At 43.6% G+C, this 22,420-nt stretch overlaps 3 protein-coding genes, 1 long non-coding RNA gene and 1 pseudogene across 8 annotated transcripts; 1 reads left to right on the forward strand and 4 right to left on the reverse strand.

The window, feature by feature from the left end:
- Positions 1 to 596: 596 nt before the first annotated feature.
- Positions 597 to 7,994, forward strand: LOC136486602 (uncharacterized). Of its 5 annotated transcripts, XR_010766892.1 has the most exons (7): positions 597 to 730; positions 813 to 947; positions 1,080 to 1,166; positions 2,805 to 2,904; positions 4,810 to 4,954; positions 5,295 to 6,967; positions 7,166 to 7,994. It is a non-coding gene; the product is annotated as an uncharacterized lncRNA (long non-coding RNA). The 5 variants fall into 5 exon arrangements; XR_010766891.1 differs by having other exon boundaries at positions 597 to 947; positions 2,805 to 2,917; XR_010766888.1 differs by having other exon boundaries at positions 597 to 947.
- LOC136486601 (uncharacterized) lies at positions 3,172 to 6,460 on the reverse strand. The gene is made up of 2 exons (XM_066483539.1): positions 5,339 to 6,460; positions 3,172 to 3,613 (listed from the first exon to the last, which is right to left on the reverse strand). The coding sequence occupies exon 1, from the start codon at positions 6,458 to 6,460 to the stop codon at positions 5,345 to 5,347; it is 1,116 nt and encodes a 371-aa protein (XP_066339636.1). The 3' UTR covers positions 3,172 to 3,613; positions 5,339 to 5,344.
- A 4,110-nt stretch (positions 7,995 to 12,104) lies between the features above and the next one.
- Positions 12,105 to 17,861, reverse strand: LOC136490246 (uncharacterized; annotated as a pseudogene).
- LOC136488640 (probable poly(ADP-ribose) glycohydrolase 2) lies at positions 13,538 to 14,387 on the reverse strand. Its single transcript, XM_066485499.1, has 4 exons — positions 14,302 to 14,387; positions 14,196 to 14,199; positions 13,719 to 13,856; positions 13,538 to 13,600 (listed from the first exon to the last, which is right to left on the reverse strand). The coding sequence occupies exons 1-4, from the start codon at positions 14,385 to 14,387 to the stop codon at positions 13,538 to 13,540; spliced, it is 291 nt and encodes a 96-aa protein (XP_066341596.1).
- LOC136486603 (uncharacterized) lies at positions 17,843 to 18,849 on the reverse strand. Its single transcript, XM_066483541.1, has one exon. It carries the CDS (start codon positions 18,283 to 18,285, stop codon positions 17,920 to 17,922), a length of 366 nt encoding a protein of 121 aa, XP_066339638.1. The 5' UTR covers positions 18,286 to 18,849; the 3' UTR covers positions 17,843 to 17,919.
- Between the last annotated feature and the right edge of the window lie 3,571 nt (positions 18,850 to 22,420).

The raw sequence follows: 22,420 nt of genomic DNA on the forward strand, positions 1-22,420 counted from the left end.
GATGAGTTTAAGTCTCACGTAGGGTAAACGTAAATTTTCTTAAAAAAAAAGACCAAATTATAAAAAATTGGGTAGACTTGTTGATCGGTTCAGCCAAACCGGAGACCAACCCGTACCCGATGCCGGAAGGAACCAAAATTGCTGGTTTCACATGGGTCGTCGGATCATTTTTTAGGTTGTAGCCCTTTTCATGGGTTCAGCCAAACCCGAAACCAACCAGCACCCGATACCGGATGGAACCAAGATGGCATGCTTCAGATGGGTCGTCGGATCATTTTCTAGGGTGTAGTAGACGCGTTCATCGGTTCAGCCAAACCGGAAAGCAACCCGTACCCGATGCTGGACGATGGAACCAAAATCGCAGCTTTGTTGCTGTCTTCATAGGTCCCACCTCTGCGGTCATTGTTTCGGCCTTTGTCGTTATGGTTGCCCTCTTGCGTTTGCGTGAGGACGACAAGGAGAAATTGTAGTGGCGGCCTGCAGTTAGTTTAATGTAGGTGGACAGCGACTTATTTGGACTAACTGATCGGAACTGGAACCTGATTCATTTCAGCGGTATATGGAAGCTCAAGTCCGGACTCGGGTAGGCGGACAACATGGAGAAGGAACTAGCATTTCCACGCGTGTTTGGTTCCGTAGCTGATTTCGTCAGCGGTAGCTAGCCAAACCGAAAGTCATGTCTAAGGAAAAATCTTACCCCTGCCCTGAGGTAAGCTCGCCATGTCGCCAGGTATGAAGAGACTGCTCCCATTTCCACATCTATGATGATGTCATTTCGATTGATACTGGCCGGGGGTGCCGGGTACCCGCAGAGCCGAGGCGAGTACCGTAGTTGATTCCCTGCAGGCAGCCTTCTTCCACCACCGGCCATGCATGAGGAGGGATGCACGCAGTTCTATCGGTGTTGGAGCTTCATGGTTCCAATTATGTTCATCCCGTGCACGCAGGTACAATAATACTGAACCACAGCAGCAAAATTATGTTGTTCCAAATCGCTGCCACGCTCATTAGCTTCTTCCCCCTGGTACCTGGGTAACCCTGCTGTCCTGCACTGCTTCTTCCCGGAGCTCCGGCATCAGCTTCTGCACGGAAGAGTTCTTCCCGGAGCGAGGCTCCGGAGGTCGACTTTGCCTCGCTCATTAGCTTCTTCCTTCACTAAAATTCTGGTACGTGGGCATGTGATGCTTTCATCCTCTCTTGTGCAACTTTGGTTAGTTCGGCCTTTACGGCCTTTATTATCACTTAATTTTCAGTATAAAGTCACTTAATAATCACTTAATTTTCAGTATAAAGTCACTTGGTTAGTAAAAAGTGCAGCCATGGAACTCGAACTCATTACCTCTGGCCTCACAGGCAACACCTCCCACCACCACACCACAACATCATTTGTGACAATGCATATATGATCCAGTCCTTTTGTACCAACATGTACAAATCTTGTAATCAACATTTTAACTACATATAAATGATCTTAAACAGAAAAGTTTTTAACCATAAAGTTTTAGATTTCATCGAGAACTACAACCTAGATATAGACTACAAAGTTTATATACCTAGAACCCTAACAATCTAAAACAAACACTTCATCAACTACAAAATTTTAGATCACGTTGATCTCTACAATTTTGATATAAACTTTGTCTTCATCCGACTTCATCATTTGAAAAAGTTTTGAATTTATTTGTGCCGCAACTATTTTTAAGGCAATCGTCCGTAAAAATCGATATATAGGGGCGGTGGACTTAACAAAATGGCCTCTAGAAATCACCCATTTTCAGAGATGGTTGGCATAAGCAACTATCCTTAAAAATCTTATTTACAAGGACGGCTCTTTTAAGCCGACTCCTTGAAAATAGGCATATTTTTAGTGATGGTTTACTTAACCAAACGGCCCCTGAACTCTGTTAGAAATGGGAGCCGTGTTAAAAAAAATATTTTTTACAGGTGTCCGCAAGGGTTGTGGCTTGCCTAGAGCTTAGGGCCATGTTTAGTTTCCCCAATTTCCAGAATTTGGCACTATGTAAAAAGAAGATTCTTCGTCACATCAAATTTGCGGTACATGCATGGAGTACTAAATGGTGACGAAATCAAAAACTAATTGCACAGTTTGATTGTACTTTGCGAGACGAACGTTTTGAGCCTAATTAGTCAACAATGGGACAATTGGGGCTTGGCAAAGTGAGTGGTGGCTAGTGGGCTAAGGCCCAGGGCAACATGGGCTGACTGATAAGCTGTGCTGGCCTATGTGCGGCTCGTTTGGCTCAAGAGTTAGCTCATTAAGTAACAAGCTAAAATGTTGGCTCGGCTCATTAAAAAAAAAATGAACAATCCGAGCCAACTGGCGAGGAGTACATCAGTACAACAAAAGGTAGCACCACATAGTGTTTTTTTATGCGTGAATGAGTGGGCATAATCTTTATAACTGACGGTTGGAGACCAGCATCTTGAGAAATTAACTTTTCTGCTGCATCACAAATGGCAGAGCCCTAATTTCTGTTGTTAATCCGTCTACCAGGCCAATCCTTGGACTTGGTACGCAAGCGATTGTAGCTAACAAAGCCCTCTGCCTAGTTTGATTAATCATTAGCATCATAGGGAAGCCGTGCTGCGGCTGCCTTTCAATGTGAAAGCATGAGTAGTTTGGGAAGAACAAGCCATTATCTAAAAAAAAGTTTGGGAAGAACAAGCAAAATCTTCCATTGGCCAAATCGGCTAGTACATAGTAGAGGTCCGTCAAAAACAAGGCACCAAGCAAATTGTATTACAAATCAGTCATCAGTCAATAAAGTGAATATGCATGGCAGGTGATGGATGTTGTGCTGTAGGAGCCGATCCTTGCCTGATGTCGCGCAGAAACGTCCGGGAGGGCGCCCACCATCGAGCACATCTGGAAAGCACGTCCAGGTACTGAACATGGGTGCGTGCACACATCTCAGGGCCAGTTTGGTTGCCAAATTTTTTGCAAAAATGATACTGTAGCATTTTCGTTGTTATTTGACAATTATTATCCAATCATAGTCTAATTAGGCTTAAAAGATTCGTCTCGTAGATTTCGTCTAAACTGTGTAATTAGTTTTATTTTTTATTTATATTTGGAAATCTTAAAAAATTTGGCATTTTGGAAGAAAACTAAACAGGGCCTCTTTTGTCTTACACAGTGATATGTGTATCTGAATCAAGTGCTCACCGGTTGTTCTTAGCGTAAGAACTATAGTGCAACCGCGAGCCTTCTCTTCTTTACAGAAAAGTGAAGTTTTCATTCGAAACAACTCTTTGCTGCATTTTAGTACTTTCACTATGCTCCTCTTCACTAGATTTTTTTAGATAATGGAACGAGGTTCCAGCTTCTACTTTCTGAGGAGAAAGTACACAGCTGTTCAATACAAAACCAAGCACATATGCTCTGACTCCACAAGAGTTCAAACTATAAATAAAGAAAGGAGAAGAAAAAGAAGCCACGCTTCAATCCTATTCCTAAATTTCCAACCGAACTTCGCAAAAACCTCCATGATTACCGTCTCCAACAATCTGCATTCATTCTTGAGGTTTGATCTCGACTCTTCTTTATGTAGTAGGGACCATTGTGAATTCAATATGTTGCCCTGAGGATAACCTGCAAAAATGTATTAGATTTAGAATTATTGAATATCATATCGTTTCTATTCAACCACATAGCCTAACATAAAGCAGCAAGTCCTACAAATATTTGATTTCTAAGTTTTGGCCAAATGGCATTCAACCAGAATCAAACATGTTCACAAAACTAGAAGGGGGCTGAAATCCAAAGGTGATATAAATGGCATTCCAAATAAATCTTGCAAAGTGGCAATCAAAGAAAGGATGTTGTATCGTCTCCATAGAGCTACAAAAACAATAATTGGTGCTACCTTGCCAATTCCTTTTTGGAAGATTATCCTTTGCGAGTGTAACCCCCTTTAGAAGGTACCAAACGAAGATCTTAATCTTCAGAGGTATCTCAATGTTACATAGTGGGTTCTTCTGGGGTACGGGTACTACCCCTTCTTGTATCACATACATATAAAAAGAACAAACCATAAAAGTACCCTTGTTACACAAATCCCAAATAAAAGAGTCCTCTCCACTTGCATGGTTTACTGAAATTATTTTGGTCACCAAATCAAACCAATCATCTAGGTTAGAGCCAACCAATGCTCTCCTAAAGGACACATTAAGAGGTATAGAGCTTAAGGTATATATGTGATACCGTGGCGTCTTTTCTCCTCATAATTTATAGAGTTTGGGATATGCAACACTAAAGGGTTTGTCACCTATCCATGTATCCTCCCAAAACCTAGTTTGTGACCCATCATGAACACCAGAGTGACCACATGCAAGGAATGGATCCTTGACCTTCATAAGGCCAGACCAAAAATGTGAATCCCTTGGTTGTTTTGTAGCTTGGGTAAGAGTTTTACTGAACAAGTACTTCCTTTTAATGAGGCTTTGCTAAACACCCTTTTCGTTAACAAGTTAAACAACCATTTGCTCAAAAGGCATTTAGGATATCCAAATTTTGGATCCCCAATCCTCCAAATTCTTTAGGCCTACAAAGAATACTCCACGTTGTGAGTCTTTATTTCTTTTTTATGTTCACTAGTACGTTTATTTATCTAACTTGCTTGCAGTTACAACAACATCATTATTAGATGGTGCATCCTTTGTTCATCTACTTATCAGCTTAGCCTTCAAGCAGCTAACATCCCCCCTCTCCCTCCCTCTAGTAGCCATAACTCTATTCATGGATTAATTTCTTCCAAGAGTAGCTTACTGTTTGCTTATGGTGAACAGGTTGTGGAATAGGAGCTAGTGCAAGGGACGCCTATGAACACAACAATTTAGATGAAACAGAGTTAGAAGCAAACACAGTCATAGAACCAAATACAAGCTCCTCTTTACTTCACCTTGTTCTCAAGAACCTACATGGACCTTGCTAGTAAGTAGTAATACTGCTAGACATCACTATCGGTGCCTGTTCTAGTAAGTAGTAACACAATAAATTGTACTCTCTCTGTTCCAAATTATAAGTCATTTTCACTTTCCTAGATAAATTGCTTTTACTATCTAGACATAGTGTATATCTAAGTGCATAGCAAAAGCTACGTATCTAGAAAAGCCAAAACGGCTTATAATTTAGAATGGAGGGAGTACCTTTTAACTTTGCAATGTTAATCACAATCAATGCAGCTCTAGAATAGTTCCAAAGCAACAAATATCCTCACTCATTTTCAACATTTATGAAATTATTTAAATGTTAATATCTCTTACATTGCAAGGGAGCAGCGAGCAGGGAGCAGATACGGAAAAGGCTAACTCTCACCGTGGATCACAGAAGCGGCCAGAGGATCATTGTGCGCTTGGGCGTAATACTTGATGAATTGATGAGGAACGGTGGTTTCATGTGGCTGCAGTAGCGCGGGTACTCAGCAACGTCTATCAGAGTGTTGGTCTTCATATTAATCTGGAGCAGCCATGCCTTCTTGTTCTCTCCGACCACAGTGAGGGCGAGGATGTTACTATTGTCCTTCCTCAGAAAAGGGAAACTCGGGACACTGTTGGGCCATGGTGGCAATGGAGTACTGTAACGAGCCCATAGTTTTCTGCAGTTGAGCCTGACAATATTGGAGTCCTTGCTCCAGTTCCCATTCTTCAAAGTCCAAATGCCCACTTCCACGGTATTGTTGCTAGTATCAGGCATATGGAGGTTGACAAGCTTGAGCACATCTTCACAATATCCAACGCTGCGGAACCTCTCTGGGCGATCGTTCCTCCAGGGTTTGGTTGAGATGGAAGACAGTTCTTCGGGTAGATTTTTAAAGTGGAATCTGGCTGGTTTCTCACTAATTTTTATGTGCAGAAGGCCTTGTTTGAGATCAATCCACATCAGATCAGTACCGAAGGATACGACACGGTAGGCATGCCAGTTCGTGCAGTTGGGTAGGGGTAGGGGCAAGGTGATAGATTCAGTCTTGGACGAGGACAACGACGATGAGTCGTTGTACTCCCACAAATGGAGGGATCCTTGTGTGATCAACCCAGTATTCTGGTTGTGCGTGACCGAAAGGTGGGCTACCAGATAGCTACCTTTCCTGGAGTCGAGGACGAGGAGGCCCATCGATCCAGGCAAGAAGACCTCAGGTAGGAAAGGAAGGCGCACCCGATGTCTACTCTGCCAGCTGCAGACGAAGTATTCGTTGGGGATGGCGCCGTGATCACTCTGGAGCAGGACGAGCACCTTATCCTCGTCGGTCGACGCCACCTCCGGCAGCAGTCGAACGGGCGCGCCGCCGTACGGATCCCTCACCTCACGGAGGCTCCTGTAGAGAGACAAGGTAGCCGCCCCCTGCTTCTCGGACCACGAGACGGCGGTGTCGCGGCTGTGTTGGGTTGTGGCGGACCGGGTTGCGGTGGCGGCGACCACGAAAGGGCGCGGGCGACCCATGGCATCACGCAAGGGAGTGAGCTGCGGAAAGCGACTAGGGTTTGGTGGCGGCGGCTGGCTGGACTGGAGCAGGCTTTATCCTCGTTCGTTTGTGTCGGATTGGCCTGTTCCAGGGCCCGTTCCGGGTGGATTGCTGCGGCCCGTTTCTAATCCAGATGTGAATTGGAATGGCTGTTCGTTTTGGCCTGGCATGGAAAGAAAACTGGCCCGACTTGGTCTTTCCCCCACACTCCACGGCCCGGATTAGAGCCTCGTGTCTTACCCTCCGGATTGCTGCGGCCCGTTTCTAATCCAGAGAATTTGAATCCTGATCCGCTGTGATTTTTGCGACAGCGTTGTAGGCTGCTGCAGCTTAGCGCCAATAGCAAAAGAGGAACCTGAAAGCGGCTGGCAGCCGGAACCCGGAAGCAGCACTTCCAATCAGAGCCAATGAAGCCCACTCCTGTCTCATGGTGCATCACAGATCAGATTCACACAGATCGCACTACGTCTCGTGGTGATAAATTGGTGATTACTCCACCCATTTCTCTCCCAACTCAATGACTTTCGATGGTAAATAAAAGAACAAATCTGTGGTGCTGGTGCAACAAGTGCTTCCACTGATAGGTTTCATGAGGCACTTAACCTTTTGCCAATAAAACAAAACTAATGCACTTGCCACGTTGATGTTTGCTTATTGGCCCCCTATGGCCCTTGTGATTGCAGGATCAAGGTTCAGATCGAAGGAAATGGATGGCTCCAGATGATGCTCAATCCATGGCTCCTTACACCTTAGCTATTTCTCAAAATGCATGCAGGATTATATTTGGTGAATGCAAGCAGTGTTCACGCACTGGTCTTCAGAGAGAACAATCAGGAAGATCAAAATCTCTTGCTGATGTTTCTAGAGAAAGCCACAGCTAAAACTGTGTTATATTGGTTTGATTCATAATGGAATACATACTCCAGCTTGTTGCTTGTTCTTCTCGGAAAAGGGGACTTTTCGTCATCGGATCGGATGTGTTGTAGCTAAACAGATCCGTCAAAAACCTGAATTGTTTTGGACCTCAAGATAATTCGGCTTTTTTACAATGAGAAGTTGAATAGCATTTTTGAAGCTTTTGGTGCAGGAGTAAGCCAGGGCAGCAAGACTAGCTCTGGCAGCAACTATGGCTACTACTTTGCAGATTCGGGATCCAATTTTTCTCTCAGATAATCAGCAGTTGGTGAATTTCATCAATGCAAATGATCACTCATCACCGCCTCTCTCGAGTATCAAGAATTATACTCAGACCTTCTTCAACCATTTCTCAGCTGAAAGTTGTAAAGTTTTTAAGATAGATAGGTGTTTCGATAGCACTGCTCATCTTCTAGCTAGACAGGCTTTTGCTGCTGCTCCTGTGCACAAACAGATGTCATCTTACTCTTGTACAAACCTGAATCATGACTACAGATACCCCTATAGAGAGGCTCTGAACTCTGTATCGTTGGAGGGTCTTACCCTCTTATCAGTTTCTTGCTGCTGATAATAAAGTTGTTTGTTATCAAAAAAAAAGCCAGGGTTTTGAATATATTTGTAGCTGCTGGCTTACTAATAAAAATTCTTAGTTGTTAATATTTTAACTTCTGCAAGCCGTTTCGGTCTTTGGAAATTGAACAATGATTTCATGCTTTCAGGATGGGAAATGGAATGATATGAAGACGCTACCGATGAGAGTTTATGGTCTTACAAAGAGTTTGCCTGCTGCTACTGTTGAAAAATTAGACAATTTTATGATTAATTTGAGAACATAAATCATGATGATCTCAGATACTAACATGCACTAGTACACATAACAGGCTTCCGCGAGTGTAAAAGGCCAGTGAAAATCATAAACTTCACATGCGTCTTCTAGAGAACCACCAATGTAAATCCATTTACACATGCGGTTCTGACAGTTAGATTAAGAAAACCGCCTGTGTAAAAGCATTTACACAAGTGATTATTTTAAAAAACCGCCTGCGTAAATGCATTTCCGCGGACGGTTTATGTAAATTGGCGGCCTCTCGACATCCACGTGGATATCAAAAGAAAAATCATTCATAGCTGGCATTAAAATTCTGGCTTTTTGAAATGAAAAATTCCATTACTCGGTTACTGGTGCCAAATTGACAACCACGTCCATCTCCACAATTGAGAATACTGTAAAACAATAGGACAATACCTTGATTTAGATTAGGACAATATCTTGATTTAGATTCAACTACCAAGCTGCTATGCAGTGCGCTACATTACGAACTCCTGAGGCATGAAGTACATAAACATTTATTAGTTATGAGCTAATATCTCCATATCCCACATCAAACCACTCCAGAGCTTGTGATCAAAGTATGTTGACCCTTGACAGTGCAGCTTGTCTTACCCTCTTACCATCATTAGAGTATGTTTTCATTATGTACCGGGATGATTAGTATAATCTCAGCATCTTCCCATTCCCCTCCTACTACTTCTCCTCACATCCTCATACTACACTTCAAATATCTTTCTATAATATGGATAAAAATAAAGATTGTCACCCCATGAAAAAATCAGATATATCAAAAGAAACTTTACTAAAATTTTGATTTACTGAAAGAAACCTCTGATCCTATAGAAGCCTGGAAGTCTAGAAGCCTGGAAGTTACCTTGTACTTGGAGCTGTTTTTTTGTGATCAGCGTTTGCTCACTGAAATTACTTTTTTTGCCCATAGGATAAAAAAGAACTATAATATGTGGGGTAGTAAATAGAAAAGAATAGTATCATATCTAGCCAATGAATATTAGCAGGAAAAGAAATTGCACATTGAAAAGCACTACTGCACAAATGGCTTTGCGAGGCACTGCCCAAATATTAACTGAGGCGGTCAAAGTTGAACGTCTCGCAAAATGCATTTACGGAGGCGGACAGTTGATTTACGGAGGCGATAAAAAATGTCCACCTCGGTAAATCGATATGCCGAGGCGGTCAAAACTGTCCACCTCGGTAAATCGATTTATGGAGGCCGGCGTCTTAAAATATCCGTCTCCATAAATAGTTGCATCAAATAATTCATAACTTTTTTATATGGACTCGGATGAAGATAAACTTTATATTAAAATTGTAGCCCTTTGTAGTTAAAAAGTTTTTGATTTGGAACTGCTTATGGTCCAAAAATTTTGTTGTAAGGTTACAGATTTTTAAATTTCAAATTTAAAATTATCAAACAATCTCGGATGTTGACATGGTCTATATAAAAGTTATAGTTCTCGATACAATCCACAACTTTGTAGTTGAAAAGTTTGTTATTTAAAGTCGTTTAGAATCATCCGAGAGCGCGGCGTCGCAGGCTCACCAACTCTACTGTATAGATCTTTCCGCACGTTGCAATGGAAACGAATAATGCCCTAATAACTATGAAGGAAAATATGTGAGATCAACTTTCACATATTCAAGTAGCCCACATCTTTAAATACATGGAAACAACTAACGTTAAGAAATGTGCAATATATATAAAATCTTCTACAGATAGTAGCCCACATCTTTAAATACATGGAAACGGCCAACGTTAAGAAATGTGCAATATATATGGTTTAGTGACTCTTCCTGGAACCCCGGACTGCACAAGCTAGTGCGCTATAATAACATACTAGCCATTGCTACCCGCGCTTCGCTGCGGGTGATGTGCTTGGTATAGGAAAAATCTTGAGAAATATGGCTCATATGTCTAATATGTTTTTTCATCGCGTTGCTACGAAAGGTTGGTCTATTTGGTACATTAAATGGGAAAATATGGAAAGAAAATGTAACATGGTTTTTTTCATTACAATGTTGTAAACCAACATAGAGGTTGGTTGTCGTTACATGGTGCCTATTCTATGCCAGTAAATCAATGACATGTTAGTGGAAAGAAGTATTTGATGGAGTTAGGCTTAAACAACTAACACACTTAGATTTAAAGCACAACATTGGTTAGGATTATATTATAGGTGGAAAGAGCAAAAACTACAACACAAGTATGCCTCCTAACGCGAGGGTTTACAAAAGAGTGAATTAGAATCCACTCCCCTTAGGTGAAACTACAACACATTTCGTAATTCTGGAATTACATGAAAAATTACACGGCGTCGAACCCTAAATTACACCGGGATCTAAAGTTACATGGTTAAGAGCAACCTAGTATAACCAATGCTTACTCCAGAAGTCGGGATACACGAGGGCAATGGAGAATCAACGAGATAATGATTATCTAAAACATGGCGTATGACCAACAGGTGAGCACATTTAATGCCTCTCTTTTACATGCAGAGATTTTCACACGCGCAGAGACGCCCGCTCCTCCTACAACTTCGCATGCCTACCGAGGATTACCTTGCCAAGCACAACCAGCAGGCACATTTATATATGTCCCGTGGTTGCCCGCGCATGCGTCCACGCGCCAGGTGTGGGCTCTGCTGCGTACAATACCCATCTGCATGCCTGGTGTTGAGATATGAAACATATGGAGCCCACCTGCATGCAAAGGAATCTTTTTAGCGTCCAAACTTTAAACTGCGATATTTTTCAAACCATAAGTCCAAATTATATGACGTTTATACTATGTTGTTGGAAATAATTTTCTGAACAAAATGAGATCCATAATGTCTATATTCTGACAAAGTTACAAAATGGCCTTTTTTTAAACAAAACAACAGAAAATAGGAAACCAAAAAAAGACTCACGCACGCCACACCAGCTGACGCATGCATGCACTGGCCCCGCACTCTTGCTCTGCACGCTGCGCACACTGCTGGCTGCTGCACCTGCGCCGCTGGACGCGTACTGCATACACCGTTGTCTACTACTGCTGTAACTCAGTTAAGCAGTAGGATGGGAGAAACAAATGTCACGTTATTTATCGTTTTTAAATTTGCCGTGGGGCCTGTGGTACCGTTGGGCTAGGAGCTGACTCGTAGGCTCAGTTGACGTGGCTGCCTTTATCTGAGATGGGTCGACTCACCACTGTGGGTGTCCCTGAGGCCATATGTCAGCATGGAAATTTACTGCTAGTATCTATTGATAGTAAATTCACTAATGTAGAGGAAGAAGGCACATGTGATGTAAATTTCTCATGGCATAGCAACTTTTTTTTATGTAAAGGACACGTGAAAGCACAGTGATGTAAATCCCCGTACCGTAGTAACTTTTTACGTACAAAGTACACCTACAGAGAAGCAAACAAGCAAGGCCCCAGCATGCATGCAAAGTACACAAACAGGTAGCTCATGCATGCATGCAAAGCAAGGCCCCAGCAGCATGCACGCACGCGTACTCGTATACGTGCCGACCACCATGCTGATTAGGCACTGGCCATGCATGCCGAGAATCCACCGTCCCCTGCTATGCGCCACCGTCCATTTGCGTGCCGCGTACAATCACCTTCCAAGATATTTCATGTCTGCAAACAGTAAAGTAATATATATTACTACGAAATTGTTTCTACGTGTGTGTATGCATGCAGCTACGAGGATGTGCTGAATCCCTTGGGTTTCGTCATGAACAACATCCAAGACAACGAGGTGGCAGTCCAATCACGAAAGGTACTACGTACTACTCTATACTGTAATTCAATGGCCAACCTGAACCTAACATTACTACCGAACTTGTTTGTTTCTCTTATACGTATTGTTAGGGAATGGAAAAAATGGCAAGGTGGAAGAGGATGGCAAACCCAACCAGCCTGAATTCTACAGGAGAGACGCAGATCGACTGGGCCATAACATCAAACAATTCTTATGAATTCGGCGCTTCTGAAATAAAAATCTGTGCTTCTATATTTATATGGAAGACTCCAGATCTGCCTTGTGTGCAATATAATTAATAATATTGATCGTCATCATGCTTTGGATCATGTATTGCAAAACATGAGTCTATTGTTGGTCCCATTGAATAAATAGAGAGCCCTTTGTGTCATTCTGTGTAGGGCCACTCTAAGTGGAAGTTGTATTCTCAATTAATAGGGTGTCAACTAAGCAAGCTTGGTGATATGGCAAAGAATTAAAAAATAGAGATGAAATGAGAGTTTCATATAGGTGAGATGAAACTTTTCCAAGTCTGAATGTGTCATAGAACTAAATGCAAATATGAAACACAAAAGAAATGAAACTATGCATTGTAGAAGGTATTTCAACCATGAATCAAATGCATTGAGAATGGCCTAACCAATCATTGTGACTCGGCTATGGAGTAAAGCTCTGCGCAAGTGCAGAAACTGATCACCCATGTAGTCACTGCTTGTTACACAGCATCCAGAGTGCTAACTGGCCAGGATGCAATAGACTACTATTCTCCCCCTCTGTTCGTGCCCACACAACTACACATTCAACACAAGTACACACTCAACAGACAGCGCTCCTAGAGAGCTGCGCGCCTCACAAATTCTGACCTCACAAAACTGGGGCTATTCAGACATGTGATGCACTTCATTGTTGGGCCTGTTGCTGGAAAGCAGCCAAGCGGAAAAACCCTTGTACGTTTCTCCTCTCAGCCTCTGAGATGAGTACTCGATGAGCATATGCCACAACTCCCCGACCGTCCAGCCATGGCGTAGTATCCACTGGATCACCTGTCACAGCATGACGATACAAGGGAGAAGGTCAAGGAACATATATATAATAGCAAAGAAGCCTAACAGCATAGAGTTGTGATTAACACTTTCAGAATTTGACTGGCACGCTAAAGTTTGCTGTGCATCCTCATACGGTGAGGAAAAAAATGTTATTTGTAATTTCCCCCTTTTTTTGGTATGGATCCACTTGGTTTCTAACCTCCCCGGGTTAGCAAACTTTGTAACTCTTCTTTTTATCAATACAAATTAGCGAGTCTCGTGGTAATTGATTCAAAATAAATTTTGTTGTGCACCGTACAAGCTACTTGTTCTGCACTTCTAAAAATGTATCAGACCCAATTGGTAGTTATCTCTAGGAGAGGCACCACTGAACTGTACCGAACGAGGATCCTCACTCTCTATAAAGGGTACACCAACTTTAGAAGTTGTACAGCTAGAGTTTAACTTTCTAATCATGTGGCGTAGGAAAAAAAATGTGGAAGGGATGTATAGTACCTACTCTAATCTTTCCAAAGATGCATCCTCAAAGGTGTAATAATTAACAAAAGGGCGGAGAGCCTGAACGATTAAGAAAATACAGATTTTACCCCCAAAAGAAAAGAGGCATACAGATTTATTTGATCCCTATGCATCAATCAGCCACCTGCATCTAAATGGAAACACATGTATCCTGTACCTGTGATGCAGCAATCCACTGAATCATGCTCTTGATTTCAGGGTTTCCACCAAAAGCACCACAACCCCAATTTCCTGTTGAAACTCCTATGTACTCATTGGAATTGATACTTGGAAAGTCACCCTTGTTGTGGGAATCCTGAACAGTATTTAAAAATGGAAAACATAATCAACAAATATGTGACATATCTATCATACCTCCGATGCTATGCATATACAGGCTTAATGTTTGGGCATTTCTTGAGATTACAGCACCAGAGTGCCATTTTTTCATCTGCATTTAGTTACATCATTGGCAGAACACAAGAAAGAAACTAACTAAAGGTTGCAATGTTGACTAAGGCCATATTGGCTGCAAAAATAAAAGGAAAGCGCTATTGAGTGAAACTCAATGGAGTGATTAGTTAAACAACCTGGAAAAGCTTCACATAAAGCTGGTTTTTGATTGAACGAAAAATCCACAAAAAGCCTTGCTCACTTCCCTGAACAAAGGATAGTTAGAAACAGTGAAACCATAAATATTATTTGCTTATAAAGGATATCATCACTGACAACTGTGACATTCAAAAAAGGTAACTTATTACCTTAGGAGACAACCAGATTCATAGTGTAACCTAGCTGGACAGTCCAAACCATCAATTGCCACTATCCTAGCTCTCCGTCTCCCCATTGAATCAAAGGGTTTGGTATCTAAATAGTCACCGACAAAGTGAAAGGAGGAACCATAACTGCAAGGAGAAACAGGCACTGGATTCATAGTATCACATAAGGAAAATCATACTGGATTCAGAATGGCAGGTCAGTGTCATGTGCGATCAACACGCATTACAACACCCTTTCCACAATCTGAAAAAGAAATGACCTGAAATCAAAGGGAAAAAACATCTTAGTTGAGGCTGGATCAGTCATATAGCAACTTTAAAATGACTGAACAAGGAATGTGTCAAACAGTGTTTACCTATAAGGTGGAAGCAGACACCCTGACAGGCTTCAAAATTCTTACAACTCTCCTCACGTGTTCAAGAATAACATAGAACACTCCAAAGATGAAGAGAAAAATAAGTTGGAGCTTCCCGAGTAGATTGTATGTGAAGACGAGGTAATTCACTCTGTCATCGTCTCTTTTGGTAAGATGACTTGCTGATCCAGATAGAAGAAGACCATCAGACTTGTTTGGAAGGTTTGACCACTCCTCTGGGTCTGCATTTGATTTCGATGCCTTTATCATCTCCATGAGTGACATATTAACCAGCAGAGGAATTTATCAGTTATACGTGTGACAATAGCTCCATCACTACATAAATGCAATATTTTGTATACCTCAGCTGGTCTTTCATGGCTCACAAGGTGGCCTCCGTGGAGGTCAACCAGTTTAGCGGCAGGCTGGAGCTTTTGTGCAAGCCTCCTTGCACGATACAACTGAGCAACGACATCATCCCTGATGAAATGTCAAGAGTGTATTGCTGATCAGTATCGTGTGGATCGATCAATGGACAATAATGGATTGTGCGAGTTTTTTCAGTTACCTGCCATGAATAATTAGAACAAGGAAACCTGCGAAGCGAATCCTGTCTAATTCTGTCGGAGAGAGCTTATGTGTTCAGCAAGCATTGATTTGCCCCTCAAATCCATATCTGGATTGCATGCCACAGAATGACAGACCTTTAACATATTCCTGAAAAGAAAATATATTATACATGTCTGATAATCACGTGCTTAATCAGATACATAATTCTATGGGTTGTTTTGTATCTTTGACTTCTATAGGCGTTCTTGTCCAGATATTACAAATGTTGTACTATTTGTTGTCACCAAATCTGGTTTTATAGGATAGGTCAATAATCCCATGTTCCTGTTTAATAAAGAAATTTATCATGTTAAACAGATATATGGGCTAACACTTAAAGAGTTCACTTCCTTCACTGTTCTTCAATGGTTCATAACTTCTTACCTGATAAAGCATCTGTCTTCTGGTACTTGTTCCAATAACTTCCTCAAGTTATTCCTGCAGTATGATATGATTTTTAAATCAGTTTATCCCCTTCGACAAATTTTGCGTGGGCATAAGCAAATCATATTCTCGAGGGGAAAAGAAAAAGAGGAGAAGTGGTCACCAACCCTCATATAGTGGACTTCAAGATCGAGAATGGCTCTTTGCTCTGGCATTCTTGCTCTCAGAAAACGACATGCAAGAGATAGCATGTGCCAATCAATCTGGAATTGAAAATGTCATTGGCATTAGGACGAGCTTACTCCTAAAAACCGGGTCAGCGCAAGTGCAGTGACAGCAGCAAAGAAAATAGTTATTCACCAACACCCAAATCAAAAACAGTGGCTAACCACTGCACTGTAGAGGTAAATGCGAACTTTTGTCAGTAACATGAGTGGATTAATTTTTAATTAGTTATAAAACACGAAACATCAAAACTTTAAATAACTATTTAAAAAAAAGAAACCATGATTTGCAGAAATACCGAAAAGGGCCAAAGTTGTGTTGAAGTATGTATGTAGTGTTCTGAGTTGTAACCAGTGGAAGGAACCCAACAAATTGTTCAACATAGATATGTCTATGAGTCTATCCAAGGAGCATCATCCATTTGGCACAAAATGGTCCAAAACTTAAAATCACCGTAGCTTTCTCAAATTTAACGTATATATAAGGAGGTCGTGATCGTGGCCCAAAAAGATCGTCCTACTTCTATCCTTCCAACAAATATCAGCAGCTAGAAATCAAAAGGTAAAATTTTTTTTGAAGAAAATAAAAAAGGTAAATTAATTTACCCTTTTTCCTGAAAGTAACTATAATTCATTTTTGTTTTCTGTCTACCAGAGATGTCCACATTGTACCACTAAATTAAAGCTACAAACTAGAAGCTTCACCCATGTCTCCCTTGCGTGTGAGTGTGACAAAGTCATTACCAACTGTTGATTCTAGCGAATGTTGACTCTTCCTTTCTGTCGATGTCAGCTAGCTAGCAGATTTTGAATTCACCTTTGAATTTACCATGTTTTGGTCAATTTCTGTGGCCCAATAATACGCCACCCGTAAGTCGGAGAATCAATCAATTGCCAAAAGGAACGGTCGACACACAACACAACACAAAACAACAAAAAAAAACACAGAAATATTCTCCAAGTGACTGTGACTCAACTCACAAACAAATGGAGCTTTTTTCTGAACGGGTTGAAGAGAAGTGCTAAAAAGTGACATGATTTGCAGTATCTGTATTGTTGGCGACCACACCTACCTTTGGGATGCACTGGTAGCCTCCTCCGGTGGTGTTGAGCAACGCCAGCGACGCGACCCGGTCCGGCGCCATTGCGGCCAATTTCGAAGCTATCATGGAACATGTTCCAGAATCGGTCAGAGTGGTCAGTCATCACATCAGGAAGACCGATGACCACTCAGACTCAGTCACCTGCAGTGGGGATGAGGAGTAAGGAATTGTCTTACCCATGGAGTGGCCGAAGACATGCGCTCTTCGCCATCCCAGGTGATCCATGAGCGCTAGCGCGTCCTTGGCCATGATCACGGTCCTGCGATGCCAAGGATTGAGCAAGAGCGAGCGACATCATTAGAACCAGAGCGATACAGCATGCAAGAATCTCCGTCGCTGTCGCCAAGCCAAAAACGAGTGGAGAAGAGCAAAAGAGCTAGGGAAACGTTGATGCGGGCACGCACGTGTACTGCGACTTTTGCTCCGGGACGGAGCTGCGCCCCATGCCATGGTTGTCGAAGCAGCAGACCTCGACGCCCTCCGCGGTGCCGGAGTCATCGCCGTCGTCGGCCGGAGAGCCTCCTCGTCGACGGGCTCGACGGCGCCCGTCAGGCCCTTCACCTGCGGGGCCCACGACTCGTATGTCCCGGCGAACCCTGCGATCCGATTGGGACCATCCTTGGTGTTAGGGACAACGGTGACACGAAATTGAACGCAAAGGATTCAATTCAGTGGATGAGAAAACGAAAGGAAACAACGAAAAGAGAGAGAAGAGGAGGAAGAAGAATGTACTACCGATGATGAGGAGGACCTTGGTGGCGCCATGGCCGTACCGCTGGTAGAAGATACGCACCTCCTCCTGTTCGCCGCCGGCGACGGCCGCCGCGGTCACCACGCAGTACGGCATCCGGCTTCCTCCTGCCTCTCGACAGCAGCTAGCAAGAGTAACTACAAGAACAGCAGCCGGGATTCTCGCCTCCTCGATCACTTCGCCGAGATCAGCATCAACCAAAACTCCAAATCAGGTCCCCACCTTTTCCGCCGCCTCCTACGGCCTTTTCCAAATGACCTGGGGCCGACTGGCGCTTGGGCGCAGGAACCCTTGCCCGTCTCGTCCCTGCCTTTTCCGCCGCCTCCTACGGCCGGCTCCGGCTCCATCCCGGCGTCGTCGTCCCCACGGCCGTCGCGGTCGCCGTGGCGCTCGTCATTGTCGTCGTCCTCCTCGGGCTCCTCCGAGTCGTCCCGGCTGCTACGGCGGCGGTACCCGCCGTCGTCGTCGTCCATGCCGTCGTCTTCCCCCTCTAGGTCCACCTGCTCCTCCGGCTCCTCCGACGGCTGCCGATCCGACATCGCCGCCCACAAACCCTAACCCTAGACCAGGCAAAAAAAAACTCCAAAAAATCACACACAAAAAATCCACGGGAAAAATAATACCCACGGTGGTGGGGGTTGGGGAAATTGGGGGTTGCCTCCGCCACCGGGTGAGAACTCAGCAGGGCCGCCCGAAATCAACGCGCGTGGGAGGTGAGCGGGAGGGGCTGACGTGGCCGGCTCGCCCGTCGCCGCTCCAGAGCCGCCAGCGTCGGGGGAGGAGAAGAAGAGGACGCCCGCCGCCGCTCCGGGGGCGGCCCGCGTCGGGGTAGTAGAGGAAGAGGGTGAGGTACCGCTAGACGCCAAGTTTCGTTGCCGCCGCCGCCGACGGCGAGGAAGAGGCAGCTGGTTTCGTCGAGCACACGCGGACAGGCGGGACGAGGCAGCACCAAGGGAGCAGCAGGGGCTCGACGCCGCCACGGCCACCGGCGTTGGACGGCGCACCATGGCGCCGTGCCGGGGGACGCCGCTGCGCCGCGCACAGGGTGCGGGGAGCCTCGGCGGTCGCGACGAGGAGCGAGGGAGAGAGCGAGAGCGCGGAGAGGAGAGAGAGGAGGGGAGGAGAGGAGAGAGAGGAGGGGAGGAGCGGAGCTGCTGCCGCCTGCCATTCACGAGAGAGAGAAAGAGGAAGGAGCACCATTTTACGCGTGACGACCACGGTGGAGCCCAGCTCTGCAAAGCCAACAAGGCAAGCAGTATGCATGCACGCGTATTCGCATGTGCGCCGCCCACTGGTTAGGCACCGACCATGTCGAGAATCTATCGTTCTTTGCTACGATAAGAGGAAGTCGTACTTCATTTAATGCATGTAGTTGCTTTCTCTATCTACTGCAGAATGAAGGCTGGTTGTGACGCGTCTCATCTGTGCCGTAGAATTTCTATCTAACGCACCAAATAAAAAAAACTTACGTGGACACCCTGAGAGGCCGCCGATTCGGCGTGCCTTCGTATCTTTAATATGTGTGCTCATCAAACAGTAGAATACAACAGATATATTAGAAACTATACTATGATGTGTTAGCGTCCTTCATCTTGGTGACACTCGAGGGTGGTGGTGGTCTCCATCTTATCCTGCCACACAGAAACAGGAAAAAGGATTTATTGAAGTTTAGTTCATATCAACCACTCGCAAGAAAAATGCACGGTGAGGGCTGAAAACCATATCCACTATTATGCACATGACACTCCTATAGGAACCATAACAAAGCCATGCAAGCATACAGTCCAGATGATTCCAGCCCCGCGCAGGTTCCAACTTCCTATAGGAGAAGTTTAGTAGTATCTTCGGACAGTAAAATAGATTCACTTAGTTTCGGTCTTAGAAGAAGCATAAAATGAAATGTAATATTTTGATTGAATAGGTTGCAACAAATCAAGTGTAATTTTCCAAGCACTAACATGCCACTAACTAAAAGAATACATTTGTCAACGGATCCCTCGTACGACACATAATTAATAAGAAAGAGAAGTGCTTAGCTCAAGATACAATAAATATATATGTTTGGCAGCATTATGAATCAGGTGGTCTAGGCAACAAAAAACCACCAATAGGTTAGAATTGATTTACATATTCAGGAATGTACAAAAGAGTACAGAGAGCTTTTCACAGTTTAAGTGAATAAATTGTTCATGATTTCTTTCATTACAGGGTCTCAAATATAAATACTATGTAGTAAAGCTAAAACTTTAATTATAAGATTATTTTCTGGTTCAAAGATTAAGGTACCCTAAATATCCTCTGAAGTTTAACAGAAAATTAGATCTGCAAGTTTAGACAAACAACTTATAGATTGCAAAAGTCCAAAACCTTAAATAACTATGAGAGTGCATTATGTATTTATGAAAATCTTTAATGAATCTCAACAACCACGTACTTAATATTTTCTGTAGGATACCCATTAAAGTCTTCTAAAATAAATGGCCTAAGACTAAAATGATGAGAAACACACCTACCAATGGCCGCGCGAGGGCGAGGGCCTGGCGGCGGCGTGGCCGAGCACGGATGCGCGATGGGGAAGAGCGTGATATATTGGAGGTGGGATGGGAGGGGAGTAAGCGACACTTGGTCCACCACGCGGGGGGGGGGGGGGGGGGGGGGGGGGGGGGGGGGGGAGGGGGGAGTCGCACGCAGGTAGGCAGATCGACGACCCGACGGATTGTCGCACCAAAACCGTGTCCACTTTTTAGTTGTGAGAGATGTGCCATGCGTTAGTTTTGACTCTAGAACAAGCACAAACAAAACATGACATGGACACCCAACCATCGCCATGTCTACAAAGAAGCATGAGCAGGAGTATGGGGCACTCTACGCAACCCTTGCGCATCGGTTTGCAGCCAATCCATGGCCAGTGGGCCATGCCCTCCATGCCTGCTGCCACCACTACCAACCGACCAGATAGCCAACATACAAAAAAATATAGATCATCTCTCATTATCAATTTTAGAGAAAATACAGTATGAAAGAACAACATCCTACTGTTTTGATTACCTAAATATGCAATCCATCATTCTAAGTAATGACAGGGCCCAAGAAGCTACACAAGCATCACAGAAAGCATATCAGGAAAATAAAGAAAAGGCACCTGAGCTCAAAGGCCACAAGAGCCGTGGTTGCACGGCGACGACAGGTCCATCACGGGGATGCCATCGCCCTCCATTGCAGCAGCTGCAGCCTCGGCCTCCACCATGAGCGCCGGGCTGACAGTATGAAAAGAACAACATCCTACTGTTTTGAGTACTTAAATATGCAATCCATCATTCTAAGTAATGACAGGGTCCAAGAAGCTGCACAAGCATCACAGGAAGCATATCAGGAAAACAAAGAAAAGGCACCTGAGCTCAAAGGCCACAAGCGCCGTGGTCGCACGGCGACGACAGGTCCACCACGGGGATGCCATCGCCCTCCATTGCAGCACCTGCAGTCTCGGCCTCCACCACGAGCGCCGGGCAGACAGCCAGACAGGGACGTGAGGTGACGGTGCCTGCGGATGGCATCCCACGCATGGATGTGTGCTAAATATAATTATCAGCAAGGTTCAGTCTAACAAAAGATCAAGTAAGATCATCTAATGCCGTAAGTTCACCATAGATTAGTGATCAAAATTCCTAAAATGCTGGAACCAAAACTCTCACGTGTGTGCATATGCCCATTTAGTAGAAGCATACATGTAAAACAACAAGAAACGGCCATAGGAAATCCAAACCTGATGATCAAGTAAACCAACAAGCAAAATATGGATTTACTTTGCTACTGCTCATTAAATCTATTTTCAAATTCTGAACACGTATCCTGCTATACAAAGGAGGTATAGTCACCAAAGTTCTAGATTCCCTAACCCTATTAATCAAAGTTCCTACCCAAAAGAATATCAAGTTCAATTATGCTCTAAGTGGAAAATACCTCGAAATAGAGATAATGAAATAATGCTTAAAATACCAATATGAATTTCACAAACATGCCCATTTCTTGAAGGTTCCTCTGTTACTGGCTTTCTCCTATCACATTCAACAGATTTCACTTTCTCTGCGACAGAAAATCAAAACTCAGATATTTTGCATACTACTCTTCATTGTCACCCATTTTGCAGCCCCTTGAAAGGAAAGATGGGCAATGATACAAAAGAGTAATGGCAAAGTTAAAACTGCTATTCTGTCGAACCTAGCCCAACAGATGGAATGCTATTGCAAAGATTCTTTCAGTTTGTAGAATTACAAAAAAAGGAGTGGGATTTTGATAAAGCACCAGTAGTAGCGGTTAGCATGGGATCTACAGAAGTAGATGTGCATCATGTTTGAACACCTATTTTTTTGAAATTGCAACTTTGGTTCATCAATCCTCCACTGTTCCTCACCCGGAAACCTGAATTTTTCTTCATTACCTGCAGCAGAGATCTTGCAACAGGGCACCTAACAATAGTATGGCTATCTTGGCTTTCTAAACCACTGATCATCAACATATCATGAAAAATTATTTCAGTTTAGAGCAATCCATATAGCAAATTAATTTTACCTCCTGTGTTAAGTTTAATTAAGTTTACAGCTTATTTCCCTCTATGGTAGATCACAAATGCATAAGGAAACTTGGGTACCTATTCCATTCAGTGGTTGCTGGAGT

The sequence above is a fragment of the Miscanthus floridulus genome, chromosome 10 (assembly GCF_019320115.1).
Source record: "Miscanthus floridulus cultivar M001 chromosome 10, ASM1932011v1, whole genome shotgun sequence".
Taxonomy (NCBI): domain Eukaryota; kingdom Viridiplantae; phylum Streptophyta; class Magnoliopsida; order Poales; family Poaceae; genus Miscanthus; species Miscanthus floridulus.

Bases quoted from the DNA above. Each gene is read 5' to 3' on its own strand.
- LOC136486601 (XM_066483539.1), bottom strand. From the start codon at position 6,460: ATGGGTCGCCCGCGCCCTTTCGTGGTCGCCGCCACCGCAACCCGGTCC.
- LOC136488640 (XM_066485499.1), bottom strand. From the start codon at position 14,387: ATGGGGAGACGGAGAGCTAGGATAGTGGCAATTGATGGTTTGGACTGT. The intron at 13,601-13,718 runs GTACAGGATACA...TTAATCGTTCAG, and splicing joins AGTGGATTGCTGCATCACAG to GCTCTCCGCCCTTTTGTTAA.
- LOC136486603 (XM_066483541.1), bottom strand. From the start codon at position 18,285: ATGTCGGATCGGCAGCCGTCGGAGGAGCCGGAGGAGCAGGTGGACCTA.